General features: G+C 33.9%; 2 protein-coding genes across 2 annotated transcripts; both read right to left on the reverse strand.

Annotated features, from left to right (window-relative positions):
- Positions 1 to 1,173: 1,173 nt before the first annotated feature.
- On the reverse strand, positions 1,174 to 7,879 carry LOC145225047 (uncharacterized). The gene is made up of 14 exons (XM_080091689.1): positions 7,785 to 7,879; positions 7,491 to 7,559; positions 7,167 to 7,306; positions 6,274 to 6,383; positions 6,057 to 6,210; positions 5,643 to 5,774; positions 5,367 to 5,471; positions 5,112 to 5,274; positions 4,883 to 5,015; positions 4,344 to 4,413; positions 4,218 to 4,286; positions 3,355 to 3,509; positions 3,075 to 3,157; positions 1,174 to 2,454 (listed from the first exon to the last, which is right to left on the reverse strand). Exons 1-14 carry the CDS (start codon positions 7,864 to 7,866, stop codon positions 2,354 to 2,356), a joined length of 1,566 nt encoding a protein of 521 aa, XP_079947815.1. The 5' UTR covers positions 7,867 to 7,879; the 3' UTR covers positions 1,174 to 2,353.
- A 626-nt stretch (positions 7,880 to 8,505) lies between these two features.
- Positions 8,506 to 12,526, reverse strand: LOC145222405 (kelch-like protein 38; the record flags this gene model as incomplete). Its single annotated transcript, XM_080088516.1, has 8 exons — positions 8,506 to 9,032; positions 9,883 to 10,048; positions 10,407 to 10,556; positions 10,965 to 11,102; positions 11,309 to 11,495; positions 11,758 to 11,843; positions 12,313 to 12,384; positions 12,445 to 12,526. Coding segments are annotated over 8 exons (987 nt in total), but the record flags the coding sequence as incomplete, so codon positions are not given.
- Positions 12,527 to 12,873: the final 347 nt, after the last annotated feature.

A 12,873-nucleotide genomic window follows, 5' to 3' on the forward strand; every position in this document is an offset into this window, starting at 1 on the left:
CATCATTTTATGTTACTGCAACAGTTAAAGTTAAAACAACATTCGTAAGAAATTATTGGTTTTCTAATTCGGTGGTTCGAGCCCTGACCTGACATTACTTATACGATCAACTTCAAATTTTTGACAAAATGAAGTCGTATGTTATACATAAGGCGACCAATCGACACATAACTTATAAGTGTTTTTATCACTACTTTTGACACTTATTCGGTTCAAATACTTAACCTCAAAACAAGAGTAAGCAGTAAGCACATATAGCAACATATTTCATCTCTACACTATTTACCCATGAAAGATAAATCGAATTACGAGGAAACCAGAAATTGATTCTCTATGTTTTTGTTGTTTTTGCCACGCGCACTACGGAAGGCAACAATAATGTCGAATCAATGACCGAAAATCAACAGATTCCATGACTAAGATCGTTTTTCATTGTTCCCATTGCACGCGCCAGGTATTTTTGTCACATGTGACGTCACGCTATGTTGCGGAGGAGGGTTATGACGTCATAATGTTATTCTAACGTGTCCGTTTCAATACAATCTAAAATTTTCGCAAAAGGTATTGATGCGGTAAAAGACATTGGTTTGTGAAGATGTTGATCGCAATCTTGTATTTTGTAATGTTGTTTGCTAAACAACACTGGCTTTAACTCGTTTCGAACCGTGTGTACATTAGTAAACAGAGCAGTATATAGCACTACGCATATTTCGCAACAGTCAAATTACATGTGTATTGCAAATGTGTGTTTTTTACACTATTGCAACACAAGCTCATCCATTTTTTGTTTGTTGTTAACTTTGTGATTGTATAGGTTTATAATTCTGCAATTCCATTGTTCTTATTTAGTGCAAACCTGTCCACCAGGCAGCTTGCTGACGTTTTTTGAAAAAGAATGTTTTTTTGCTGAGTCATGTTTTTGTTATTTTTGCTGAGTTATTTTTGCTTCGCCTCAGTAATAGCTCAATTGTTAGAATCCCTAAATTTGTACTGGATGAATTTTAGCGCTGACAGGACTTTCGTAGATGACAGTACTTAGGATGTTGTGATGGTTTAAATTGTCACCTTCTCTTTTTACAAGGCTAATGCATTAACCTATGTTTATTAGTAACCCTTGGTTTGTTCTTTACTAATTGAGTATGCTAAACAAAGTATAAAAGTTCTTGTTTATTGTGACATGTCAACGAGTTTATGTATAGTGGTGATGATAACTTACAATAATTATAATAATGACAAAAACTTCTACTGATTAAAACACTTACTGTGACAGATAAGATTTTGTCATGCAACACGCACTAATGACAATAAAAAACAAATTATATAGGCAAAAAATCTACAGATTAAAACACAAAACGGTACTTCTTAATATAATGCAGTGATACCCAACCTTTCTGTAGTCGCGTGCCACTTTAAGGTTACATCACCACATACTACCCATGCTTAGAAATAAGTATTTTAAATCAAACAATTGTTACATTCTGAAAATGTAGTACACTGAAGAGCTCTGCACACTTATGGGCAATCTATTTAATGCAAGGATTAAAGTGTGTCATTTGACACAATATTTCATAAATTATGTTTTAGCTTCATCTTTGTACTAAAAAAATTAAAAATTTAATACATTCAATGTGCTTTTTGCACTTGCAGTACCTCCTAATTCTCTGGAAACTAGTTTGATGGTGAGCGCATAATCTTTTTATTTTAGTTATGACAAAATAATTCAAGACAAAACATTTCATTTACAAAAGTGTCCTAATTTTGCACCAGCATAGCAAGTGATATGCAACCCGGTTTTAAGTAATAATCATTTATGTCAGAATAAGCGATTTGTGTGCGTGGGGTGTTCGGATACCACTAGGAAAGTTGGGAAACCACTGATGTAATGGTTAAAAAAATTGGATATCATTAATGGAAGGAAAAAGGTGCTTTGCCATGTATACTTTTGATTTGTGACCTAAACAAAAACATGCAATGTGGAGTGAATAGGGGTGCACAGCAGAATTATAAATAGACAGACGTCTACTTAATATAGTTTTGGTAAACATAGTTTTGTATGGAGTGTATAATACAATTTAGAAAGGCAATCATTAGTGAACATGATTCTGTAGTTCAACTTCGAACAGTTATACATATTATTGGAAATACAGCAACATGATCACATTTTCACTGTTTGTTGTGGTTATTTGTTTTGAGGTGTCAAATGTGAACTAAGCAAAGAAAATATCCAGTTTTCCTCTATTTTGACAAACAGACTTCATACAAACAATGTTTTAATTCAATTTGTTTTAACCTAACTCATTTCAGTAAAGGTAAAAAGTTTTATGATACTTTTTTGATTGCCTTTTTAAGGCTTTTAAATTCTGTTCTTAATTTCCTTGATGAGATTTTGCATTGATTCTTCGAACATATCGATGTCAGTAAATTTTATGTAGAGTTTCCCGGCTGCAAGTAAGCCTAAATATAAACATGTTTTTTTTAAATGATATATTGTGATTTCTGTTGTTTAGTAGTGGTGTACCAAAAGCTTTGGCTTGTGTAATTTATTTAACAGAATCCACTTTTTTGAGAAGATTTAGTTTTGGCTCAATATTTTGTTGTGGTTTGGCCAAAACCAAATCTTTTACTCACTCAACTCCATATAAAGCAGGCCTTCTCTGTTATACAACAGAATCCTTGGAGCTAAAAAGCTATTAATACACTATTATTTTTAAGAATCATAGTTTGTTCCATCACAGACAAAAGATCAGTAATGCTTTTACAGGCTCCCACGATTGCAGAAGAAACTTTAAAACCCAGAACTAGATCATATTGCAACACAACCCTCTTGTGGTAGTAACACCACTGTTTGCCTGGTTGCAGGATTCACAAGCCTAGCATATGACTTAACTCAATGCCGTGATATTGATTTGGGTAACAACCACATTGAAATGAGGTTATAGTATTTTCACACCCACATTTTGTCCATGGGCATTTCAACCATGAATTAAAAGTTGAGCACTAATATTTTGCTGCACACTAGGAAACCTATAATGTCGCACTAGTTTGCCATGATACACAGTTTGAGAATTACTTACCAAGCCAACCATCAGGTCTAAATTCTTCCATTTTAAGTGGGACAATTGTTTTTTTCAACTCGCGGGCATATGTGGCCTCTGATCTAAACTTACAAAAAAAAAATTTAACTTAAAATCTTACAAAATAGTTATTTTTGTCTGCAACTTAAAACTGGTTACATTTGCGATTTTTTTATGTGTGACAATAGGTCAAAACACATTATATCTTATTAAAAAGTTCTTCTTGTAAGCTTTTGTACTTGATTACTAGTTTATCAACATTGATTGCACATGTACTTACTTGCAGTTTTGACTTTCCTTGTATCCTTGCGACATGCAAATGATCACAATTCCTGCTTGTTCCACTGCTTCAGCCATGGCCTGCATAATATCACCTGACATATCTTCAATGTCAATCCAAACGTTGTATCCATGGTCTTGTAGTCTATCTTTAATCTTTACAGAAAATATGTTTGTTTTAATATTTTAGCTGTGTTGCTGTGTTGCAGGTGGCGTTGGGTATTTGACCATTTGAATAAAGGCTAGTCAATTGACTGGTCAAATGCTTGTCAAATATTGGTCAAATACTACACATTAAAACTTTCAGTTGAAAGTTGGAGGGTAAATCTTCTCATGAACCATATGGATATAAAGGTCAACTGATGTAAATTTGTTTATGAAACGATAATTGTTCTGGTTATACTATAGCACAGGTTTTTTTGACTGACCGCAGGTCTTTATTTCACCAATAGCCACCAGTGGGTCTGCATATTTCTATTTATAAATTACATTTTTTTATACATTTTTTTACACCAAATTTTAAGCTGTATTATTTTGAACAGAAAGTGGTGTCCATAAGGCTATATCCTGTAACAACGGCTTGAAAAACTTGTTTACATAGACTTTGTTTAGCATTTGGTTTACTACATAGATTTAAATATGGTTCTTTTGCAATTTTTGCAAACAGTCGAGACAATTTTGCTTCAAAGTAATTTTAACTTGCCATTCTTTTTCTTGTGACTAATAATAATAATCTACAGTTTGTGATAACCTGAAAAACATGTCGACATAAAAATTCTAATAGTGTCTAGTGGTTATAATTTTAACACGCAATTTTATATTTTTATTCTTTTAAAAAGCACAATTATTTTTTTATCATCCTACCTTTATGACGGTCGATTTATTTTTCCAGTTATAGCTCAACATTATATGTCGTGGTTTCACATTTTTCTTCTAAAAAAAAACACCCATTAGAATATTGTCTGGTATTTTTATCTTAACCTTTGTCACCAAATCTAGCTTGTTGTTGTAAGCTTCTCTCAACTGCCACAATGCACCCACCGCCTCCTTTTTTAGATCTCTTTAAAAATATATTGGTGTTGTAATTAGGGTTGCTATATTAGGGCAGTGGTTCTGCACTCATTTCAGGCCATGGACCACCAGCCTAATTACAAGAATGTTGTGGACCATTTCATTTCCCAGTTTAGAGTAAGGTAAGCATACACAACAAGCATTTTAACCCAAAATATGTTTGTTCAAAACGGAATTTTAAGAACGGACATAAATTATTCACAGCTAACACTTTGATCTTTTAATGTGTAATATAAAGCTATCTCCAGTTTATCAACAAGTATAGTGGACGTCCTTTTGGACCCACAAAGACCACCAGTTGAGGACAACTGATTTAGGGGATCATATCTACACATGGTGATTAGAGTCGAATATTTCAATATTTAAAATCATTTTTTGTGTTTTTCTTAACATTTAGGAATCAATTTTGTTTGGTATTTGTCGTGATTGTTTTACAAACAATTATACAGCACACAAACTTGTTACTGTTGCCTGTCAAAGCTTTCAGTTTCTCAATGGCATCTGTATGTTTATTGATCTTTGTAATGTTTTCCTTGACAAATGACAAAGCCCAGATGCAATTCACCGCAATAGTTTTTTCTTCTACATCACCTGTTAAAAAAACATTTATAAATCTTTGTTAAATATACTGCTGCTGTTACTTAAAATAAATATCATGGTGTTTAAAAAAAGCAGATAATTTGTTACCTTCATCAATCAGTTTTATCAGTTCGGGCAGTGCACCACTTTGCAGAATGAACTGACTGTTTGTGTCATTGTTGGCAAGTTTAGTCAAACCCTTAGCCAATTCTCGAGCTGAAAAACCATCTTTGCGATGAAAACCACCTTGACCAATTGCCTCTGACAGTATCTAAGTTTGGTATTTCTGATTTGTATTTTATGTGGAATTAACATCACCAGTCACCACAGAAAAATGATTTGTTGTAAACAAATTCACCGTACTTTAATTAGGTGATAAATTACTTCTTCTTCGGCTTTAGGTGCATTATTTTTGTCTTCATAGATATGTGCTAATATGAGTGAAGCAAAAGTAGACTTTTTGTTGTTCTGAAATAAGTCAAAAAATGTCAAAAACCATTTGTTATTAATTTTTTTGCACATCAGCATACTACTGGCAGTAACAAAATACATTTGGTTTACAACATCTTGTTTTGTGAAATATAGCTTGTTGGTATAAAAACGTAATTGTATATTGTAAATAGAGTTCGCTCGCTTTACCATTTCTATTGCCTCTGTTGCATACCATCCAACCAGTTCGACAGTTTCTTGCTCGTAGTATATTTTGTTGCTGCTTGACCATGAACAGTTGTAGAGGTTGGCAAACAGTAACTCAACAATTTTACCCTCAGTCTGTGGACCAAAAAAGTTTAAATGCCATCAAACTTCAATCCAAAGTAAAAACTTCAAAAGGTAACAAAGTTGTTCAACTATTGTGGACTGGTCTTGATAAAAGTTTGTGAAACATATTGTAAATGTCTTTGTTTGCTTTTTTGTATTCTTTAAGACAACTAAAAAACCACAAAAAAATTGACCAATTATTTCTACATGTGTGCAACATAAGATTAAAAATCCTGCAATGCAGATTTGAAGGATTTAACATGTTATAGCCATAACAATAAGCAACGAAATTACTATGGTGATCGGGTTTTTGTTGAATGTTGTTTTGAGAAAACTGGTCAGTATTTGCAAAACTCCACAACTTGCTAATGCCTCCGAAAAAGTTGTGCTTGAATCTGTACCACTTGTTACAACTGAGAGAAGTAGTTCAAAGTCCTCCATCGAAGTTCTAGATTGAAAAAAACAATTTCTTTCTATTTTTTAGTTCGTTGAAAGAACTATAAAAACTAACTTCCGGTTAAAATTTTCTTCCCCAAGCTCTTGTTGGAAAATCTCAAGATAGACTTTAATCAGCTCAGTTGCACTATTAATCGCCAAATAATCCCCAAGTGCCTTTCTTTTCTGCAATATACAAACAGCAAAAAGTTTGGGAACCACTGTGTTAACCTGGGTAATTACTAGGGTTTCTCAAATTTGCCACTTTGGCTTATCCAGGGATTCCGGGACAAAAAACCTCAATCTCGGGAAATCTCAGTATTTTATTCGACTTTTGTTAAATTTATAATATTAGTTTGTGTGTTTCATTTTTAGTGGGCCGGCAAAGCATAAATGCAATATGTTCATGAGGCCACTGTCGAGCTGCCTGTTATGTTATAAGTTAATTGAATATTTTTTAGTTAATTCTTTTATAAAATTAAAAACCTTTTTCAAAAGTGAAGTCAGTTTTCGATTTAGTTGGTGAGTCCAATTTAGTTCAACCCATCATAAACCACTGGGTTGGAGCAATGCCGCTCAAGTTTCTTGCTCAGGGAAACAAAGTTACCGAGATAGGATTAGAACCCACAACCTTGTGACACAAGTCGATGGCGCTATAACTAATCGGTCATCTTGGCATTTTACAAATTGCCAGATTTTTACCAACTGGAGAGCTATAACGTGGGTTCTAACACTGTTGTACTGTTTGCAACAACAGTACTATTTATCATTCCTGTTTGAGTTGTTACAAGAAACCTTGGGGAACCCTTTAATTTACGGAAACTCTGTGGATGTCGCACCCCTGGTTGAAGAGTGCAACTAAAAAAGCATTCAATTTTTCTGGATATATCCCGGGAAGAAACTCTGGTAATTGCATGGTTTGGGAATCCAAAAAATCATCGAAATGCACATGAATACTATTCTTCTTACTGTTACTCCATGTTGTATAAAGTAATCATGTAAAGCTGGTAATGCTTTTTTTATTGTCTTCCCCATTTTGTGTTCCTGTTTGTCCTTGTCTAAGTCTTGCAGTGCCATCTCCCAGTAATTCTTGATATTCGCTGGCACAGCTTTAAGAATAATTAGCAGAAGTTTATAGTGTTTTAAATGTTTTTCAGTTGTTAGAATTGAAAATATTTATTAACTTGCTATTAACTCAGCTGCACACAGCGAGGTTATGCGCTTTAGAACTATAGTAAGAAAAAATCACTTTGTTTGAAATCTTTGAGAAGGGATCAATCGATAAGTTTTCACCTTTTTCTTCCACAGCTTTTGTTCCAGTGTCGTTCAACTCAATGTAAGCCAGATGTGATGGGCCTCCCCCTGTGTGTAGTATAGAAAAGGGGTTAACATTAATTAATATAGAAACCACCTGGACATATACGTTACATCATATCAATGGAAGCAAATTAATACATATAACTGTAACAAGCTTCCTTACTGTTAGTTCCCAGACATTGGAATTAGTCAGTTTTAATGGCATTAAAGTGTGTTTTGTTTTGCAAAAACAATAAAATGCATTTAGATCATTCAAAAACAGAAACTTACTTTCAATTGTTTTTTGATCAACATCACCTGTATTGGTTTGTTGACTTTCACCACTGAAATGTACATTTCTTTTATTGTCCATATTATATTAACTTACAGATATTCGTTAATGTAACAAACAATACATTTTAACTTCCAGGTTTTAAAAGTTCTTCAGTAAAACTATGGCCCCAAAAAGTTTGTTTTACTTTTATTTTATTTTTTATTTTAAAAATTATGTTACACATTATCAGCTGATCAGTCAGCAGACACTAGACATTTTTTTTACAAATGCTATGTCCAATGATGCAGAGTAGCAACACAAGCTACATTTCCTCTTCCAAAGGTTATGTCAGGAAAACAACACAGTGACTAAGAGGCTTAGAGGAAGTGTAGGAGCACTGGTAGCATGCAAGCAAAGAGGTGGGATTAGATTTTGTGTTCACTACAACAAATCATGTGCTACAAAAATGTGTTGAGTATTAAGTTTTCTGAGTCATGTTAGTTTTACAACCATCTAGTTTGTTAAATCTGATCCTGTTGGCCACAATAAATCTATACTTGTACGAGGTCTGCCTTTTTATAGTTAGTACATGTTGTTTTCTCTTTTTCCTTTATGATTTAGGTTTACATTTATGATAAATAGGTAACTAAAGTTGTGCATTGCTGTCCCTACAAATCAATTGAGACCAAAAAATATTTTGACATTTAAACAAATTCAAAAAAGTGTAATAGTACCAACCCATACTGGAAGTGCACATCAAACTGCTAGAAGTACAATAATGTTCACAATTCTAATTTGCTTGTGTTAATTTATTTCACCAAGCTAGAAACAACTGTATAACCTTTGCGACCAAACTGGAAATAACTGTTAAACAATGCGACATTCAAAAAGCAACAAAGTACAGGATAAAATAGTGCATTGTGATAAAAGCCCTGCAACTACATCTAAAAAAACTTTATGTGGCTGGCTCTTACATGAGTGGGTGAGGTTTAAGCATGAGATAATCAAAACAAAGGGCAATGTTGGTTAAACCACTAGCCTTAGTGAGCTTCAGTGGGAAACTTCTCTGTTAAAAGAACTTGGTCGCACATTAAAAATTATGTTTATTTGTCAATAGTTTGTTGACAAGTTTGTTAAGGTCTGTTGTATCCGTTGTTGTTTACAAAGCAACAACTGTGTGGTAACGAACAGGTTTCTTTAAGTCAAACAAATGTGTCCAAGAATCCTCAGTGGGGTCGTAAACTTCAACTGAACTCAAACCATCCCTGTACAACAAAACATCCTTATGTTATAAAATTGAAAAAAAGACTTAATGCAGAAGTTAACTAAAATAACTTTATGTGAAAGCGACATAGAAAACACCTACTATATGCATACGGTCTAACCCAGTAGAACTCCTTCTATACCTATACTTTACAATTTTGCATTCCTGTTCATGCAGCCCCAAATGTTTTATAAAAACATGGTGCATCACTAGGCTTTGTTGGCACTCTATTACACCAAAAAGTACATCCGTTTGCTATAAGCACTCAATATGTATTCTTTCAATTCAGATTAGATCATTTCTCTGTCTGACCCTACAGCCCTGGTGCTCCCTCTTTTGTGTCTTATAAATCAGACAGTTGGTAACTTAGCAAGTGTTTTGACACATATGTTTCTGGCTGCAAGATTAACCACGGTTAAAAAAATTTGAAATGGTGAAACCCAGTGTAAAATATAAAATTAGAAACATCAAGAAACATAGAAACATCATTAAATCTCCCTTCTATTGTTTCATATACAGCTCATGTCAAAGAATATGGGTTTGGAGTATCACAAATTATTTAATGTTATGATATCTCTATGCAGAGAAACCAAATGACATAAGCTGGATCAATCAAACTGCAGTGGGTAATGGGCTGACTACCATAGGGTAAAAAACAACTGAATCCTTGGATTACATTGCAGAATTTTTTTAGGCAATTGTATTTGGATTTGAGGGGTGGGGAGCAGCTGCTTGGGTCATAATTAGTTTTGGCATTAAACAATCCCAATGACCACTCGATGGGGTTGGTAGGGCTTTTTGTTTAAAATCAAATGTGGAGACACAATTTCAAAACCTATTATAACTATTACCCAGATTTCGATCCACCCGCAACATAAATATTTTCATTAATCACACAAGCTCCATGATATGCACGTCCAGTGGCCAAAGGTGCCACAGTTCTCCATTTGTGAGCAGTTGGATCATAACATTCATGATATGCTGATGGTGTTGGTGAAAAAATATGTTGACCACCTCCTGTGAAGAATTTAAACATTAGTGTTCCTTCCACTGTTGGAAAATCTGACCAAACAAATTACCAGGAATCGAATTAGGGTCATAGTGTTCGAACATACACACAAACATACTTGTTTATGTATTTCACTATTGGAAACAAAAGCACACATAGAAAAACTCACATTAAAATGTGTTTTTATGAGAAAACATTTCAATTATTCTTGTGAAATTAAAGTTTTTGAGATAATGTTAATTTGGTATTTTATGGTGATGATGTTGTGTGCATCAGTTTTTGTTCATTCTGGCATTTTTTAAAACTGTTATTCCTTTAAACAGAAATAGGGTTGACTTCAAGTCATAAATATTTGAACATGATTACCTGTGACATAAATCTTTCCATTCAATGCAACACAAGATAAACCATATGTTACACGATGGATCATTGGTGGAATCAAATTCCACTTTCTGCTTCTTACATCAAAATGCTCACAGGAGTTGTCCTCAGTCCCACCAACACAGTAAAGTGAATCTACAAACAGGTTTGTGTGAGATACTGAAGTAAACTGGTACAAACTTCCATGTATAGTTGACAGAAAAATGTTTTGTGAATTAAATCCACATGGGTGTATCTGGGGTTCATTTAAGAAATATTTGTTGTAGTTTATCTGTATTTTGAGATTTGTGTGTTTTATTTTGTCTCATGTCACACAGAATTTTGCATTTGAAAAATAACCTTTTAAAAAAAGGTTAAGATTAAATAGATGACAGTGATTTTTAAAACATAAAATAAAAAACATGAAAATACACAACCAATAATACCCTTAGCAAAAAACACTCCCTGTAAAATCAATAAAATACACTTTAGTTACATGTTTAAAGTAGCGATATACATATAAGCTGCAAGTTTATTTACAAAATTTTTGAAAAACTTTCTTACTTGCAATTGAACACATTCCATGTCTTGATCTTTTCATTATCATGTCTGAGATTTTGTTCCATATGTCTCTGTTCGAATCATAAACTTCACCTGATGAAAGTTCTCCACTATTCCATCCACCAGTTACACAAATGTTGTCTAAAAACATATTTTTCTGCTCAAAGTTGGTTACAAGTGGTACAAAGTGTGCTAAATATGTTTGTAATCTTGTTTAAAACAGTTCCGCACAAAACACTGTTTTGAGGCAGATAACCACGTTTAAGAGAAGTTTTGCACATTAACTTGTTTGTCTGATGCTTGTGTATGTATGATATAGTTTGTTGTGTTGGACCAAACCCACTTACTTCCAATAACTGCTGATGCCGCATTCCATCGAGCTTCCATCATATTTTGCACCAATTGCCATTCCTCATTTGTTGCCAAATTTAACATTTCACAACTTTTCTCTGCAGCTTTATTAAACCCACCATAGGCATAAATATTGTCCCCAACTTTTGCCGAGGCCAATCCCCATCTTCCATGCTTCAGTTTCTGTAAAGTTTTTATCAAACAGGGTAAGCATCTTATACAAGTATACATTCACCGCTCATTGCACATTAGCTTTTCATGGTACTGTTGTGTTGAATACAAACAATGTCGTGAAAAAAGTCTAAAAATTGCTAGTAAATCATTGGTATGTTTATTTGTTGAGAGATAATTCCGGCACCATAATCAACTTTCTAGAGCTCTCGTGGCAATTGTATTTTTGTTCCAACGTTTCACAGTGAGCTTGTTTTAACATTTGCAAACTTACTGGCAAATGTTGATATTTCTTTGCTGTTACATCATACTTCACACAATCTTTTTCTGAATCTCCCCCACCAATAACAAGGAGTTTCTCTGTTAAAACATCCGGGTATAAATCAGTGCTCTTCAACCTCTTGCCCCATTAGTGGACATCCAGTGTGTTTTTGTGGTGGACTTAATGGAAGTGAGATGATAGGAGTTTATTTCACTTGGTGAGCATTGCGACACAATTGCACTAAAACAATCACCAAACCGAAATAGCTGCGCAACGTTAAAACGTTATGGAGTACTAAACAGTGAAGGGCACAATTGGTGCATAATGGTTGAACGCGCTGGAGCTAGACCGTCTATCATAAGGCATTATTTGACTGGGGCCAACAAGAAAGTGAGGTTGGTGCATTGTGGGTAAACACGACTTTGGGAGGGGTAAAGGTTTGAACTAAAATGTGCTAAATTTCTGGTATTTCATTCTGTACCAAATAAAAATAGTTAACCAAGTTTGAACAGTAAAAGTAAACTCATTTTACATTTTGACTTACACAACTTTCAGTTTTTAACTCACCTTGACGTTGTGAATGCCCTGATGAATGTTTTCTTTGACGATCCTGTTGCTGAACTCGGATTCTTCTATTCACTGTAGATGGAAAATAACTTTATGTCACTCTGTAAATAAAGAAAAAAATGGTTTCCATACCTTTTTTCTCAATTTTTGTTGCAGGGGTGTTTGAATGGCTGGAATCTGATCCAGGTGAGTGATTTTCCTCTGTATGTATTAGTATATGTTAGCCAATCAAACAACGAAAAACTAAAAGTATAAAGCAGTGCTTCTTAATGCCCTTGTTTATCAACTTAAAAAGCTTACAGCAAAGTTTTAAAGCCTATCTTTTTTACAATACCAACAACCATAGTTCTGAATGTGGGTGCTGAATCCCTTGCCTTGCAAATTTTTTCAATTAATGCCCATGTAAGTTATTGTTTTGATTAAATGTTTTGTTAACATTGTCACTTTAAACCTACAACCTAATGTAGATCAAATGGCATCTTGGCACCATCCTTAATTATCTCATTATAAGTTTGTTCCAGTCTAGACACAAACCTGCCGCCTTTAGGACAACAATAGCAG

Source organism: Phallusia mammillata, chromosome 4 (assembly GCF_965637545.1).
Source record: "Phallusia mammillata chromosome 4, kaPhaMamm4.hap1.1, whole genome shotgun sequence".
NCBI classification, from domain to species: Eukaryota; Metazoa; Chordata; class Ascidiacea; order Phlebobranchia; family Ascidiidae; genus Phallusia; species Phallusia mammillata.

What these genes read in the sequence shown, in the direction of transcription:
- LOC145225047 (XM_080091689.1), bottom strand. Translation starts at nt 7,866, where the DNA reads ATGGACAATAAAAGAAATGTACATTTCAGTGGTGAAAGTCAACAAACC. An exon ending in GATAAAACTGATTGATGAAG is followed by an intron (nt 5,016 to 5,111) that starts GTAACAAATTAT and finishes TTTTTTTAACAG; the next exon opens with GTGATGTAGAAGAAAAAACT. An exon ending in TTGACAGGCAACAGTAACAA is followed by an intron (nt 4,414 to 4,882) that starts GTTTGTGTGCTG and finishes ATATTTTTAAAG; the next exon opens with AGATCTAAAAAAGGAGGCGG.